Source organism: Thermothelomyces thermophilus, chromosome 4 (assembly GCF_000226095.1).
Source record: "Thermothelomyces thermophilus ATCC 42464 chromosome 4, complete sequence".
Taxonomy (NCBI): Eukaryota; Fungi; Ascomycota; class Sordariomycetes; order Sordariales; family Chaetomiaceae; genus Thermothelomyces; species Thermothelomyces thermophilus.
Window position 1 is genome coordinate 2,471,348 of NC_016475.1, and position 14,941 is coordinate 2,486,288.

At 60.0% G+C, this 14,941-nt stretch overlaps 4 protein-coding genes across 4 annotated transcripts; 2 read left to right on the forward strand and 2 right to left on the reverse strand.

The window, feature by feature from the left end:
* Positions 1 to 1,074: 1,074 nt before the first annotated feature.
* MYCTH_2306800 (uncharacterized protein) lies at positions 1,075 to 8,836 on the reverse strand. Its single transcript, XM_003664171.1, has 4 exons — positions 8,545 to 8,836; positions 7,886 to 8,462; positions 7,738 to 7,825; positions 1,075 to 7,682 (listed from the first exon to the last, which is right to left on the reverse strand). Exons 1-4 carry the CDS (start codon positions 8,589 to 8,591, stop codon positions 1,243 to 1,245), a joined length of 7,152 nt encoding a protein of 2,383 aa, XP_003664219.1. The 5' UTR covers positions 8,592 to 8,836; the 3' UTR covers positions 1,075 to 1,242.
* A 2,114-nt stretch (positions 8,837 to 10,950) lies between these two features.
* On the forward strand, positions 10,951 to 11,256 carry MYCTH_2128027 (uncharacterized protein; the record flags this gene model as incomplete). The annotated part of the gene is made up of 2 exons (XM_003664172.1): positions 10,951 to 11,017; positions 11,078 to 11,256. 2 exons carry the CDS (start codon positions 10,951 to 10,953, stop codon positions 11,254 to 11,256), a joined length of 246 nt encoding a protein of 81 aa, XP_003664220.1.
* Positions 11,257 to 11,415: 159 nt separating this feature from the next.
* On the forward strand, positions 11,416 to 12,108 carry MYCTH_2306802 (uncharacterized protein). The gene has a single exon (XM_003664173.1). The coding sequence runs from the start codon at positions 11,436 to 11,438 to the stop codon at positions 12,033 to 12,035; it is 600 nt and encodes a 199-aa protein (XP_003664221.1). The 5' UTR covers positions 11,416 to 11,435; the 3' UTR covers positions 12,036 to 12,108.
* Position 12,109: 1 nt separating this feature from the next.
* Positions 12,110 to 14,615, reverse strand: MYCTH_2306804 (uncharacterized protein). Its single transcript, XM_003664174.1, has 3 exons — positions 13,309 to 14,615; positions 12,940 to 13,246; positions 12,110 to 12,828 (listed from the first exon to the last, which is right to left on the reverse strand). Exons 1-3 carry the CDS (start codon positions 14,403 to 14,405, stop codon positions 12,415 to 12,417), a joined length of 1,818 nt encoding a protein of 605 aa, XP_003664222.1. The 5' UTR covers positions 14,406 to 14,615; the 3' UTR covers positions 12,110 to 12,414.
* Between the last annotated feature and the right edge of the window lie 326 nt (positions 14,616 to 14,941).

A 14,941-nucleotide genomic window follows, 5' to 3' on the forward strand; every position in this document is an offset into this window, starting at 1 on the left:
CAGGTAAAAAAAGCTTAGGAAGCCGCTCGGCACGGCCCTACACTACGCAAGGGGTCCAGGCAAGTGCCAAAGTGGAAACCTTGACCATTGCATGTGCCGCGGCAGGAACGTGCGAGACCGTCGTTCGACAGATAGGAGATTGTCTGCTGATAAGTGCGGCAGCCAATCAGGTGTTGCAGAATTCCTCGTCGCTTCCTCCTTGGGAACACCCGCGGAGATAGACCGGGCCAGCCGTTATCTTTTTTTGCCTGAGGTGCCTCTCTGACCAAGATAATTATTATTTTACAAAGCAGCGCTCTTTCCTCGGCCGATGCTGTAATTATCATCTGGCAAGTTGCAAGATGGAAACCACTCCTCTGCGCGCTCGTCACAGTACAGATGTGGCTTAGCTAAGGCCCGGTAAGGTTAGGGTGGGCGGTACGAGCCGCATCATCTGCCCCGACCTTTTGTCATTGCTGGATCCTCTCGATGCGAACAAATTCGACCAACAACTTCAGAGACCTGCCGGCCTACTTTAGTCGTGCTTGAACCCACGGACGTAGCTCGGCCTGTTCTCGCGGGTTCGGAAGAACGAGTTACAGCCCTGCAGATGATTTGCACCAACAACTTCTCGCCGAATGCCCCAATACGAACTGCTATATAATTAAGCAATCTATACTGTACTACGGTAGCAGTCGTTAACAAGGATTTTGACAGTCCAGGCCCTTGAAAATGGTAAATGGCATGACTTCTCCATTAGAGATCACTCATTTAAAAAAAGACTCTCATGCCCGTAACACACCACCGATTACTCAATCAATTCCTCTCGTCAAGCATCCTTCAACTTTCTTCTCGCCGCGCAGAGAGGTGGCGAGAAAACCCGGCAATTATTGCTCCGTAGTGAATTGGCGTCACATCCGGAATGAAGAAAAAAAGGGGAATAACACACCACTAACTCAACTCACGGGATGAGGGATGCTTGCGACGTATGGAACGTACAGAGTACCGGATAACCAAGACACATTGGCACAATACTCCTTGGTAACGTGACATAAATTCAGGGTCAAAAAAGAATAAGAGAGAGAGGGAGGGAGGGAGGGACGGAGGGGGAGAGAGAGAGAGAGAATAAAAAAACAAAAAGAAGAGAGAAGCCGCAAAACTACGCCTGCGAGCCTTACAAAGGTGAGGTATATTACAATATACAGCTGAGGGTATCCAGAACCCCCCCTTTTTTTTCTACCTACAATACATACATAGCCTAACCTAACCAAACACCTCAACACGACCGCCCTCCGTCGGCCGCACGCACAAACTATGCAGCCAATCCCTTCCACCCGCCTTGCCGCTACCGACCTCGTCAGCAGCAGCAGCAGCATCAGCAGCGACAGCAGCCCTCGGCGCCGTCCACATCTTCATGCCCGGAAAGTGGACAGACGGATCCACCCCACGCTCCACCGCCGCGATCCGCGCCAGCACCTCCTGCATCTCCTGCAGCTCCTGCAGCTCCTGCATCGCCTTCCTCCTGCGCGCCCGCGCCGCGGCCGCGACGCCGTCCTCCTCGTCCACCACCATCGCCGCCGCCGCCGACGACGACGACACGGACGGACGCGCAGAAGTGGTTGTCGGCGCGGTCCACAGGCCGGTCGAGAGACCGGAGCGGGTGGTCGTGCTGCTGCTGCTGCTGCTGGGCCGGGTCCAGAGGAGTTGCTTGCTCGGATAGCCGCTTGTCGGGGCCGGTGAAGGCGTGGACGCGGGCGCGGGCGCGGCCGGGGCCGAGGCCGAGGCCGAGACCGAGACCGAGAGGCACGCGGTGTGCAGCCAGTCCCGTCTGTCCATCGATCCCAGAGAGGCAGGACTGTTCTTTCGAGTCCACAGCTCCGCCGCGCCCAAGTCTATCTCGATGGGCTGTGTAGACATATCCAGTTGCCGGCGTGGGCTCCCGCTCCAGGCGCCGTGGGAGCATGCCAAAGTGTTGTTGTCTTCTGGCAAGGACGAGACAGGGGATCTGCCACCGGCCGTGGACGTCTCCCAGAGACCGGTCTGCGAGGCGGTGACATGGGAACGAAGGGGAGCGGTCCAGAGCCGCTCCTTCTCGCGCCTAGCCTCGGGCACCGTCGCCTTCGGCACACACGTGCTGTGCAACCAGTCATGCTTAGTCCTCAGCCCTCGAGAGACAACGCTGCTGCTCTTCTGAGACCACAATTCTGCACCGTGCTGCACCTCATCGACGTAGGCGGACGTTTCTTGGCGTCGACGGTGATATCGTATCGTCCATTGCGGGGCGGCAGACACGTCCTCGGACAGGAACAGGCCGGGAGACGGACGGTCAGTTGTCCTAGGTGCCGTCCAGAGTCCATTTGGCGCGGAGCTAGCCACCGAGCGCGCAGGAGTGGTCCAGAGCTTCTGTGCGCTGGTTGACGCCGCTCCATTCGGCCCCGAGACACAAGCGCTGTGCAGCCAGTCCATTGTTCTCGTCGTAAGCGCCTGCGTCCAGCTCACCCAAAGACCCATCCCGGTGAAGTCGACAAGGGGCATTTGTGCCAGGACTTCTTGCGTGCGCTGCTTCTTCTGCAGCGTCCTTCGTCGCTGTGCTCGCTGGGAGGCGGCGTACGCGTCTTCCTCCACCGAAGGAGCAGTTACGGGTTGGTTGTGCTCAGAGTTCGCCGACCACAACCCGGTTGACAAGCCCATAGCAGCAGGCACGCGGGGCTTCCAGAGGAGGAGCTGTTCGCCTTGACGATCCCGGACAGGCTCCCGCAAGCCCGGCGAGACAGCACGAACCTCCTTGCTCTCAGCCGTCGGCGTCTCCTTCGGCTCCTCGCTAACAGGAACCGGCGCCGGGTGAACAAAAACTAGCGACTGCCGAATCCGCAGACTCAACCGCCGCTGCAGCTCCTGCACCATCTCTACTCCTGCCAGACCCTCCGCTGTCATCGAAGGCTGCTGCTCCACGATAGCGGCAGGAGGAGCCATGCTCGTCCGCCGGCGGTATTCCTTGTGCACCGCGCGTTCCACGAACAGCCGCTCCTGCTCGAGTGCCTCAGTCCGCGCTTGAATCATATCATGTTCGTAACTTGATGCTGACTCCAGAGCTGTCGGGATCGGCGATGGCGCGTAGCTTGACGTCTGCACCTCATTCACTCCCTCATCCTTCTCCTCTTGCAGGTGTTGATGCTGATCGCTCGAACGGATATCCTCCTCAGTCTCAGTCTGGCCGTGGCTAGCGCTGTAACCCTGCGAACCCGAGCTTTGGTGCGTCTCAGAGCACTGCTGGAGGAGGAGAATTTTCTCCGCGTGAGCGGACATGGCCGGATGAACGGCTTCTTGAGGGCAGGTTATGGCCAGAGAGCCGAAGAAGACCGGGTGAACGGCAGCAATGTCGTACGTGTAGCCCGTCGCGGCCGGATGGAACAACTCAGTGCGGGCGGTCAGGGAGGCGGCCGCGAAGACGGGGTGGCGCGTGGATGAGTCGAAGGGAAGCCGAGTAGTCGAGAGGAAGACAGCTTCTTGGAGCGCGGCTTCCCACTCGGCCTTGGTGGCGGCTATCCGTCTGGGCTTCCTGGTGACAGGGCGGCTTGCTTGAATCGCCTCACGAAGAGCGGCCTGCCAGTCTTCGCGGGTGAAGTGTGGTCGCCAAGCCTTTCTTGCCTTAAGCATTGGCTGCTCGCCGAGAATCCAATTCCGCTCGCGCTTGTTCACGGCATCTTCGGCAGCCCAGAGTTTTGTCGACGCTAGGCGCTCCAGTGGTCTTTGGTCGACGGGGCGTGGCGCCCGACGGATAACCAAGGCAGCAGGCTCCTCCGAGGTGCTACGGTAGTCGGATGGGTTGCGCCCAAGCACAAACAAGCCGTCCCGCGCAGGAGGGCTAGATGCAGGGCTTGGTGGGATCCACAACCCAGTTGAGCATTGCTCGTTCGCGGTCTTAATCTCTTGAACTTCGGTCGTGTGGCGTGCCATCGTGGACAGCTCAGGAGTCGGTGTCGAATCGGACGTAACAGGGACCTCGCGGCTGTCCAGAGATGCTTTGGGAAGGGCAGGCAGGCCGACGCTGACAGCGGGCCGGGGCGGTGTCTTGGACTCCAGGGCATCCTTGAGCACCAGGAGGGTAGAGCTCTCGAGAGTAGCCGAGTCGCGCTGCTGCTCCGAGAGAACTTCCAGGGACGCGTCCAAGCCGATGAAGATGGACTCTTCTTCCTCGTCCGAGCTCAGCTCGTCCGGATCGCTGTCCACGACAGGCTCGAATGATGGCGGGAACAAGCTGTCCCTCGAGGGTACGGAATCGGTCCTCAGGAGACTGGCGATCTCCCAGAGAGTAGAGTCGTCAAACTCATCATCGCTGTCCTCCTCGTAGGAGTCCATATCCACAACATCCCGGTCGTCGTCGTTGTCGTACTCGTCGAAGAACGAGGACGAGTAGTCGGTGGGCGCCCACTGCCCCGTACGACCGGCCATAGCGCCGGACGGACCGCCCGAGGTCATGGTCCCAGGCATGGCCATGTACATGCTCTGGCGCGGCTGGATGCTTGCCGTGTCTGACTTCTCGCCCCAGGGGAACTGGAAGATACCGAGAGTTCCGCGCTTGTCCGGGAGCGGCTCTGGGCTTTCGAGAATATCGGGCAGCAGCGTCACGCGCTTGTTACGACGGGGAGGCCGTTGAGTGACAGGACGCGGGGGCTTCCGCGAGGCGGAGCCCGACTTGGAAGACACACGCGCCAGTGGCTCGGCAGGCGGAGCTGCTGAAGCCCAAAGTGGGCGCCAAAGGCCCGATGTTGTGCGGTTGGCGGTGTCGTACGGCTTGCGCCAGAGCTGCCTGCTCTCGATCTGGAGGGGCGGCAATTCTTTCCTCTGCGCAGGCCGGAGCGAGAGACCAGGGAGCGGCGCCTCGGGTTCCGGTGCGGGCCTCGAAGGAGCTGTCCAGAGAAGACCAGTTGGCGCAGCCGCCACCTTTGGTGCCGGCTTCCACAGCGAGACGTGTTTTGTTGGCTCCTCGGCTGGCTGCTGAGCCGGAATCCCCTCATCGAGAATCGGAAGAGGCGGGAGCTCGGAATCGTCAGAGTCTGGAGGAGTAGGGCTAGCCAGCTGAGCCTTGGACAGCTGTGTGAAAGCGGCGTTGCTTGCGGTGAGGAGCTTGGCGTCCATGTAATCCATTTGAGCCTCCGTCAACCGCTTCTGCCACTTGCTCAGCTTCGGGCTTGGCGAATCTCGTACCGATGCCTCGGGGATCTTGAGGGCCTCGAGATTGTTGTCCCGTTGCATCTGAGCCTCCTGCGAAGCCCAGTGTTCTAGATCTGTGCTGCGCTGTGCTGACGCCCGGGCAACGTCGAGGGCGCTGGCAACAGACGTGTGTCGCGAATCCCGAACCGTCGGCGAGAGAGACTGCATGGTGGACATGGAATCCCGGCCCATATCATGCTTGATCTCTTCCCAATGCTCCGCCTGCTGACCCATTTCTCGCTCAAGATCCTTGAGCAGCTCCATGCGTCGCGACGCACTCTCCGGAGTGGTCTGTGGGAGGTCGTCAAGTTTCCTCAGTTGTGCCCGAATCTGGCGGATAGCCTCTGCTGGCGATTCGAGCGGAGACGGCTCTGCTTGGTGGATAGCAATGATCTTCCTTGTCGAAATGGTGTGCAGCGGCAGCGGCGCGGGAGGAGGCATCTTCCTAGCCTTGGTTTCCGTCTTCCTGACCGAGAAAGTCGGGCATTGGTCGCCCACCCGGTGATGCCATGTGGGCAGCTGGGGTGTTGCGACAGGCGCCTCGGCCTCCGAGGCGGGCGAACCTTGTGCGTCGGCCTGCTGGGCAGATGACGCATTGAGCATGATTGGCAAGGTCTCCCGGCTGCGGCTGTCGGTGGCGTGGGAAAGTTGGGATTCCCTCGTGTCCTGGCGCTTGGGCATCCGGATTGATGCGGGGAGACCAATCCTCCGCACGACGGGGACGCCGATTGCAACCTCTGGAGTGTTGATAGAGCTCCAGTTCGTCCCCTCGTCATCAGAGTTGTCGTAGGTCGTCTCCGTCCAAGCGGACACGCGTGGCTGAGCTGGCGGCGGCAAGACGGGAGATGACCCGCGTTTCCCGTCTGCTTGCTTCGGCTGCGATTCGTCGCTTGAGTTGGCACCGTCGTTGCCGCCAAACGCGCGGAGCCAAGCACTTCCGGCTTCGCCGGCATTTTTCAACAGCGTCTTTCCGGACCTTCGCTGGATCTCTTCCACGTCAGAAACGCTCTCAGACCCAGTAGACGTCTTGGTTGTCTGGTTGGAAGCCCGCTGGCCGTGCTGCTGCTTAGTCGGCGAGGTGCCCGTACCGAGATAGAATGCGGGAACACGGGGCACCTCGGGGACGGACGATCGCCGCTTGCTCGCCGTTGCACTAGGTGGGTTCGGGAAGAACAGAGTGACCTTTTCCTCAACCGTCATGCTCTTGGTATTGTTGGGGTGAGGCCGGGACGCCACCGTTGCGCTCCGTACTGGCAGAGGGGGGAGAGGTGGAAGCGCTGTCGGGCTGCCAGGAGACGAAGCAAGCCGAGACTTCCTTCCCATAAGGGATCCGCTGGATCTAGTTCGCCTGTGACCAAAGGCGGGGCTGAACTCAGCTGGCGAGTCCGCGGGTTTCCGTGGAATGGGTCTGGGACGGTTGACGACGGATTGTGGGCTTGGGGGCTTCGCTGCGGGGAAACTGGGCTTAGAGGAAGGATTCCCGGCGGTTTTGATGATAGCCTCGACCGTTGACGGGTCATTGTATTGGATGTTGTTGAGGAACAGAATGGTCCGGTGTTGGGATCCCGGCTCTTCGGCGACCTTGACGCCCTGCGCCCTTGGGTTTGACGGGAGACCAATGGTGGGCCGTCTCTGGAGAGGCGTCTTTGTTGGCTCGGGAGGCGGCGTTGGCGGGGACGGGGGCAGCGTTCTTGAGGGGCGGATATTCGGCCTTAGGAGAGGCTGCTGCGAGGTCAATGGCCGGCTGAGCCGAGACTGAGGGTTTGTCTCGAGAGCCTCTTCGGCCTTCGCTGGGAATGCTGGGCGTGCATGTGCTGACTCCTCCTGGAGCGACGGCCGTGGTGACCTCCGGCGAGTCTCTTCCCCGCCTGGAGAGGGCTGGGCGGACGTTGTTCGCGCCACGGCCCCGCCTTCTCCGGGCGGAAGGGTCCCTGGGAACAGAGTCTCCCGGATAGATGCGGAGGCAACCTCTTTCCTCTTCAGACTGATTCCCCGCTTCAACGCCTCCTCCGGTGCCATGCCGTTTGAGCGCGCTGCAGCGCGGACGCCCACCCTCGCGCTTTCATCCTGGAGAGCACGGGCTCTCCTCTCCTTTTCCGCCGCCGCGGCCTCTTCCAGACCCATCAAGGCTATTCTGGTGGCAGGATTCTGGTCACCATTTTGCAGGAGAATCGGGTGACTAATGGCTATCTTTCCTTTTCCAAAGTCAACCAAGCCTGTCTTGGGCATAGCACGAATCCTTTCCGCTTCAGTGGCGAACATAATGCCGGTCTCGTCCTTGACTTTCGGGGCCTCTCTGGGATTGACAAACGTCCTGGAAGAACGCAGGGCTGCTTCCTTGAGATCTTCGAAGCGTGTCGGGGGGTAGTCGGTGTCGGAGGTTGAGACATCGCGGCTAATATTGATGCGTCTTGGCGACGGCGCCTCGGGAGGATGAGAGCTCGCTTTCCGGGAGGCGAGCAGAGTATCCGCGCCACCAGCCACGAAGACTACGAATCCTGTTAGCCTGCACCCGACACGGGACGCCCAAGGGAAGTAACGTACTGATCACTATAAGCAGACCACCGGCCGGCAGAGCGGTTCTGGTTGCCAAAGCTAAAGTTGCTAGGCCGAGCAGCATGGGCACGCTGGTCTATATATTCCCCCGTCAGCAATCGTGTAGGCGTGAAGGCGGAACTGTATCCAGATGTACCCCTGTCCAGAATACCAAGCCCAGCAGCACGGCCATTAGCGCTCTGGCTCGGTCGGCCGTGACACCCTTGCCATACTGGTCATCTTTCGCGGCTCCTCCTGCCGAGTAGGCCCTGATGATGAGGAGCGAGATGATTGCGCCGTCTAGAGCGGTGACAAGGATTCCGACAGGGAGGGCTGACGTAGTGGCGACGCAGAAGTCATCGGTCTGGGGCCTGATAAAGCCGATGAAGACGGCCCCAGCGAGGAACCTAGCCAGGACCAAAACCTGGGGGATCAACTGCATGAGGGAGAGCTTTGCTCCATTGTCGAGATTGAGGGCCCATAGAAGGAATTGCTCGACCGAGAACCTGGCAAGCTGGTCGAACACGGTGGCGAAGATGATGCCGACCTGACAGGGCACGTTCGACGCCGTGATGTCAAGGAGAATCGTAATGAAGTCGGTCTGAGCCCACAGGGCTGCGCTGAGAAGGAAAAGAACGAGGACCAGCCTCTGGCTGTCCCGGAATACCGCGGAGAGGCCGTACCCTTTGACGAAGAGAACGAGGGCAGCAGACGCCGCGTTCAGCACAATCCCGCTGGGGTCACCGAGGTAGGTCAGAGACGGCCGTTCATTGCAGGTCTGACTGCGCTTGGCAATGAAGGGGTATAGTTACTCACAAGAAGAATGCCGCGATGAGGGCCTGGGTGGCACCCTCGACCGCCATGTTGGCGCCGGCTCCGAGCGGATCACGGGAGGGAACGAGAGAAGAAGAAGAAGAGAAACAGGGAAACCAGCCCAGTCAATGAAGGGCAAATTAAAAAAAAAAAAAAGAAAGGAAAAGAAGATATCAGCAATAAAAGGAGCGTATCATAGTGGAAGGTTCCCGCCGGCCACACCGTGATGTTGCGATCATACGGCCGCTGCCATGACCTACCACCAAGGAAGAGAAGAGGTGAGAAGGAGAATCTCGAGAGTCGAGAGCGCCAGACTACGCAGTAGCCCGAGGACGGGTTCGCGTGCGTGCCGCAACGAGTCGTGAACGAGCGGGCGGTCCTCTTGTGGAGAAAGGGGTCCGGGCCGTGGCGCCAGAGAGGCTTGGGAGGTACGGATCCGTACATACTCCGTACCCTAGTGTAGGTTAGGGGAGCATCGTGACAGCTGCAGGGTGCTGCCATAACGCCGAACCGAATCCATCCCAATGGCCGTCTCCCCTGATGAGGCTCTGGCCCAGACAGGATAGGCGGTCGATCGCTCAAACAGGAACCCTGCTCTCAAGGTTCATGCGCCGACGAGGCGAGGCCGCCGATTGGATGGCGTGCAAGGCTGAAGGGGACATGGGCTTCGGTTCGGTTGCATCGACACCCCCGTCGTGGTGTTTCACTTGAAACTTCAGGTGTTACATCTCGCACGGACTGCCGCGAGAACTTTTCCCTACACAGTAGTGTACTGCCACTCCGGGCACTCGACTGGGTGGGCACCACTTTACTGTGTAGACTCGCATCGAGGTTGTGTATTAAAAGAAAGGCACTTTTCTTCGTCCCTTGTCTCGATGCGATGCTTGTCGTCCGAATGGGTTTCTGGCCGCAGGCGAGTAACGGTGGTTACGACTCGCACGGGGGCGTCCAAGTAATCAGACGATAGACCGGGAGGCGAAAGAGTGTTTGTCCGTATGTATGTATGTACAGTAGAGTACTCCGGCGAGGTTGGCGGCGGATGGAGCAAAAAGCGAATTTGCAACCACACCGACTGAAACAGTCTTCTCGTCGGATGGTCGCCCAAGAACACTCCAATTGCCACTGTGACCATCCGAGAATACCACAGTCGGGCAGTTTGCAACGCGGTGGCTTTTTATTCAAGCGCGTCGGCGCTGGCGATGAGTTGCAGTGTGCATCACACTTCAATCGACGACGTACGGACGAGACTTGCCGCTGCGAACGTCGAGGTTCTACTCTGTAGTGTAGCGAGAAGTAGCGTAAGAACTCGTTTATTAGGTATGTATGTATATACGTATGTACTTTGGTGGACCTCATCTTGGGAATGTGCGCTGCAAGCGCTGTGGTGTTTGCGGTGCTGTGGTACCGCTGCGGTTACCTTATCCGTGCGCCAAAACCCCTCTCTGTTTTCCGCTTTCGCATGCAGCGGTTTTACTGCCCAAGGTACCCCTTAGGTAAGTAACTAATTGAACACGCCAATTGGGCGCCTTGCATTTGAAACGCACTCAATCACGCAGCAGGTGCTCCGTAAACATCGGTTTCGCCTGGGCAACCTCGTCCCACCAAATAGTTCGCGCCGAGTTCTCACCAGACGGCAAAGATTAGCTCGAGGCAGGAGATCTCGGCTGCGAGGTGAAAAGACACGGCTTGACAAGGTGCTTTCCCGTACGTTGTCGGTTCCTACCTGGCATCTCTGAATCGCGCCTTCAACTCCTTCCGCAAGTCCCAAACGCAGTGGAGCGTCTCAGGTAACCTCGATCGCCAACAGCCGCGACGGGCGAAGTATGGAGAAAGGTCGTCTAACTGCTGGAGTCAGTTCCAGCCGCGCATTCAGCCGCCGGTGCTAGATGGCATTGCAAGCTGTGTTTTCAGTTTCCTCGCAACAAATTAGATAACATGGACTTCAATGGTGGACTCGGAATCGGACCGGGGCTCAGCCGGTCGCTAACACCTTTCTCAGCGGGCCGAGAATGCCCGACTCGTCACCGGGAGGGCGCGGACGTCGTACTCTGTAGTCGATTAATCGGTACGGTATATCCTCTCGGCCAGCATCGGCGCGCAAAGCGGGGGTGATCTCGCAGACGCTATCCATGCCTGCGGAGGGCGTTGACCAATCCGGTCTTCCTCTGCATCACAGATGTGGTACTGCTTGTCCGGCTCTGTGACTTCTTGACTCACCAGCTTCTTCTTATTAGACCATAAGCCATCAATTCGACATCACATATAGGGACTCAATCAGACACATTTTCCAGCCCAAACCCGCAGGTCTTACCGCAACGGTTGATCCGTGTTTCCCCCTCGTTGCTGCACCGCGCCCCTAGAACAACCCTCCACCCCCTTCCCCCCCCCCCTTCCCTCTTTATTTTCGCCATGCCTCTCCGTGAGCTGCAATACCCGACCGAGCCCTACAGCAAGGTTAACCGCCACAAGGAGCGAGGTGGGCAAGGTCACCTTGGAGCCATGGAGAGAAGCAGCCGCTGATTCCACTTTTGCCCAGCGGATTACTCCCTCGAGACCATCCATCAGATCGTGAACTCATGTCCCATCCTACATGTCTCCTTTCAGACGCCCGACAGCCCCTTTCCGGCCGTCCTGCCTATGATCGGCAAGATGGGCTCGTTCTCGCGGCCCAGTGCGGACCTGGGTGAAGTGCTGGATCTTTACCTTCACGGGTGAGTCATTCTTCTTCCCCCACGGTTTGCTCCCAAGGGTCAAGCGGGAGCGCTCCCTCTCATATATATATATATGTCTGTCTGCTTATTTACCACCCCATCCTAACTAACATCGACTGTTCCCTTTCCCGCTTTGCCGGGACAAATTTGCGATGTTGATATAGCTACGTATCTTCTCGGATCATGAAGACAGCCCGCTCCGCCGCCTCGACCGAGACCGAGACCGAGACCGGGACCAAGATGGAGGGCGGCGGCGGCGGCGGCGGCGGCGGCTTGCCGGTGACGGTGGCGGCGTCGCACCTGGACGGGCTGGTGCTGGCGCTGACGCCCAACTCGCACAGCTACAACTACCGCAGCGCGGTGCTCTTCGGGCACGCGGTGCCCGTGACGGACCCGGCCGAGAAGCTCTACGCCATGGAGCTGGTCACCGACGGCGTCGTGCCGGGCCGCTGGGCGCGCACCCGCGTCCCGCCCAACGCGGCCGAGATGCAGAGCACCGGCCTCCTGCGCGTCCGCGTCGCGGCGGGCAGCGCCAAGATCCGCTCGGGCGGCCCCAGCGACGAGCGCGGCGACCTCGCCGACGAGGCGCTGCTGGACCGCGTCTGGACCGGCGTCGTGCCCGTCTATACCGTCATGGGCGAGCCGGTTCCGGGGGGGTACAACCGGGTGACCGAGGTGCCCCGATACCTGGAGGAATGGAGGGTGGAAGCGAATAAAGAGGCCGAGGAGTTTGCTAAGGAAGCGGTAAAGAAGGAGGCTGCCGCCGAGAAAGCCAAAGAATAAAAAAAAAAAAACGTTGTATACGAGGCGAGCCGGGTCGTCAGTCGTCTAGCAGCAACAACCACCACACCAGGAAAGGGAAGAGGGGAAGAAAAAAAGTCGCTCGTTCGCGTGGTGATAAGTAGACCTACCTACCAGTGCGGTCGAGTTTTTCTCTGTAGAACGTTGCTGAGCCTGCAACGTACGGTAGGCATTGTCCTCTCTATGCTGCTGGGTTCCTCTTTCGGCGTCACATTCCCGGATCTACGGTCCCCTCTATAACCCGCGCCCCCCCTCTTATCAACTCCTCATATGTCAGTCACCCTCAGCACGTGTCGTCATATTCATGGCTATTACTCCTGCCCTTTTCCCGCTCCCATACGTACATCGGTACACATACCCCTCACCACGCTTCCCAGACCGCATCCGGCAACACCGTCCTCATGACGGCCCAATGCCCAGCCGCGCTCACCTCGTGCCACTTCTCCAGCCGGTCCGTCTCGTTCCGCCTCAGGATGCCCCCCGCCTGCGCCTCGCCGGCGAGAAAGTCCGCGTCCTTCACCTCGTGCCGCGGCAGCAGGGAGGCCTCCCGCGACGGGCTGTTCAGCAGGTCCCGCGCGCCCGGCAGGCGGAACGCGAGCTTTCCGCCGGCCTGCTTGGTGCAGAAGATGACCATGTTGGTGAAGTCGCCGCCGGACTTGGCGAACAGCTCTTCGTCGCGCGGGTGCTCGCGGAAGATGCGGCACGCGGGGAAGATGGATCTGATCGTGTTGACAACGATGCGGGGAGGGGGCAGGGCAAAGTCGCCGGCATAGTTCTGTCATTGACGTTAGTTGGTAGTAGTTCGTGGGAATTGAGGCAGAAAAAGCAAAGGGAAGACAGTTGTTTTTTTTTTTGGGGGGGGGGAGGGGGGTGGGGGGGTGCTTACAATCGCGATCACACCGTTGGGTTTGAGAAGAGAGTGCAGGTCCTGCAGAAACTCGTAAGTAAAGAGGGCAATGGGCTCGGCACCGCCCGTGAACACGTCGTGAATGATGTAGTCATAGCGGGGTGCGGCCTCGTCGGCCGCCTGCCGCGAGGTGTAGGTGACTGCGTCTTCGATCACGGCAGTGTGGTTGCTAGGGAGGTGGAAGTACTGGGAAGCGAACTTGTGCACTACGGGGTCGAGCTCTACCACGGTGGTGTCGATGCCGTGGGCCACGAGGGCAGCCGGTGTGGTGCCAACGCCGAGTCCGCTGAGAGACCATTAGCATACATCCCGAGGGAACCGCGTGGGGGGGGGGGGGGGGGACTTTACATCACGAGGGCCTTCGCCTCGCTGTCAACGATCGGCTCGGGCGTCTTGACCAGCCTGACTGCCTCCAGCATGGCAAACACGCTGTAGACCGGCTCGGCCACCTGATTACCCTTGAGCCGCCCTTGCCCGATGAGCTTGACCCACTCGCCGCCCAGCAGGCTGTGGTCGCATCGTAATAGGCGGTAACCCTCCTTGGGACTGTCGATGACCGAGACATAGCCTGTGATCGACTCGGCCCTATCCAGCACCACGTATCCCGTCTCCGCGAGGCCGCTGTTGAGCCTCGCAAGCGCCGTCGAGGTCGGCACGTGCGTGTTGAAGAGCGCCGTGTGCAAGACGGCCGGCAGGGCGAGCAGCAGCAGTTTGGACGGCGCGACCAGCGCGTACAGGGCGCCCAGAACCACCTCCAGCCCCGTCCTCGTGGTCAGCAGCGACCTGCCCACGAAACGCTGCACCAGACCCCCCAAGACCTTCTCGGCCGCCCTGAAGAAGGCGTACGAGCCCAAGCCCGGCGCGGCGTCGGCCAGCCACCCGGGCAGCGCCGACAGGTCCGCCCCGTCCAGCGAGGTGGCGACGCACGCGGCCGACAGGCCGACCAGCGGGAACAGCGTCAGCGCCTCCGTCACGAGCGGGCCCCAGGCCGCCGTCAGCGAGCTGCTGACCGAGCCCAGGAAGAAGTGCACCGCGGGCGTCCACAGCGCGATCACGGGCAGCAGGTGCTCCGGCCGGAAGGGCAGCGTCCGGTCGAGGAACAGGTTAGACGACCAGCCGACGAAGCAGGCGGCCATGAGCAGTTTCGCGTGCCATCTCGCCGACGGGATGGAGCCATAGACCGGGGACAGCGCGAGCTGGGATACGACTGAGGAGAGGGCAAGCAGGGTGAGGAGGGTGGCGGACCAGAGGTAGATGCGGGCCTGGGCGCGCGCGCGGTTGGCAAAGGTCTCGTTGCGGGCTTTGGCGGCGAGAGCGCGCAGGTCGGCCTCGAAGGATTCCTTGGTGGATGTGGAGGTGGCGGTGGAGATGGTGGGGGAGGAGTCGTTGGCGGGCACCTTGGTGGTGCTCTTTTTGGATGACGAGGATGCTTTCTTAGGAGCCATCGCGGCCGACGAGCTGACTGGGCCGTCTGGCTGGGTTCATTGGCTTTGGATGGACGAATTGAAGCCCGCACAAAAAGGGATCAGATGAAAAGAAGGGAGGAAGATAAAAAAGATAAAAGAATATAAAAAAGCGCTATTGTACGGAGTACGGAGGACGAAGTACGGCTCCGTTGAACAGATTACTGTGTACATACTAGTAGTAGATCCGTTTCAACGTTGCAAGGTGGTCTCTTGTCATGCGATTGGGCGAATTCGTTTGCAGATGCGACACTCCAGGAGCTTGGGCGCCGCAAGCAGGGGGAGAGCTACACTACCCCTGGTCCCCCGGTACCTTCCCTTCCGCTGGTGGGGCGGGGCCAGGCGGCAGCTCGGGCTCGCTTTGCCGGTTGCGCTGCCTTTCCATGTTCGGGCATGGGGGTTGCGATGACGTCCCGCACACCGTCTCGCGCACCGTCTAGCGAATTTTCCAAAGCTTCCTTCGGCCGAGGTCTGCATCTGTGTTTTCGTCTGTCGAGCCATCTCTTTGTGCCACGCTA

What these genes read in the sequence shown, in the direction of transcription:
- MYCTH_2306800 (XM_003664171.1), bottom strand. Translation starts at nt 8,591, where the DNA reads ATGGCGGTCGAGGGTGCCACCCAGGCCCTCATCGCGGCATTCTTCTT. An exon ending in CTCATCGCGGCATTCTTCTT is followed by an intron (nt 8,463 to 8,544) that starts GTGAGTAACTAT and finishes CGGTGACCCCAG; the next exon opens with CGGGATTGTGCTGAACGCGG. An exon ending in TGGTCTGCTTATAGTGATCA is followed by an intron (nt 7,683 to 7,737) that starts GTACGTTACTTC and finishes CAGGATTCGTAG; the next exon opens with TCTTCGTGGCTGGTGGCGCG.
- MYCTH_2306802 (XM_003664173.1), top strand. Translation starts at nt 11,436, where the DNA reads ATGAAGACAGCCCGCTCCGCCGCCTCGACCGAGACCGAGACCGAGACC.
- MYCTH_2306804 (XM_003664174.1), bottom strand. Translation starts at nt 14,405, where the DNA reads ATGGCTCCTAAGAAAGCATCCTCGTCATCCAAAAAGAGCACCACCAAG. An exon ending in GAGGCGAAGGCCCTCGTGAT is followed by an intron (nt 13,247 to 13,308) that starts GTAAAGTCCCCC and finishes ATGGTCTCTCAG; the next exon opens with CGGACTCGGCGTTGGCACCA. An exon ending in CCAACGGTGTGATCGCGATT is followed by an intron (nt 12,829 to 12,939) that starts GTAAGCACCCCC and finishes CGTCAATGACAG; the next exon opens with AACTATGCCGGCGACTTTGC.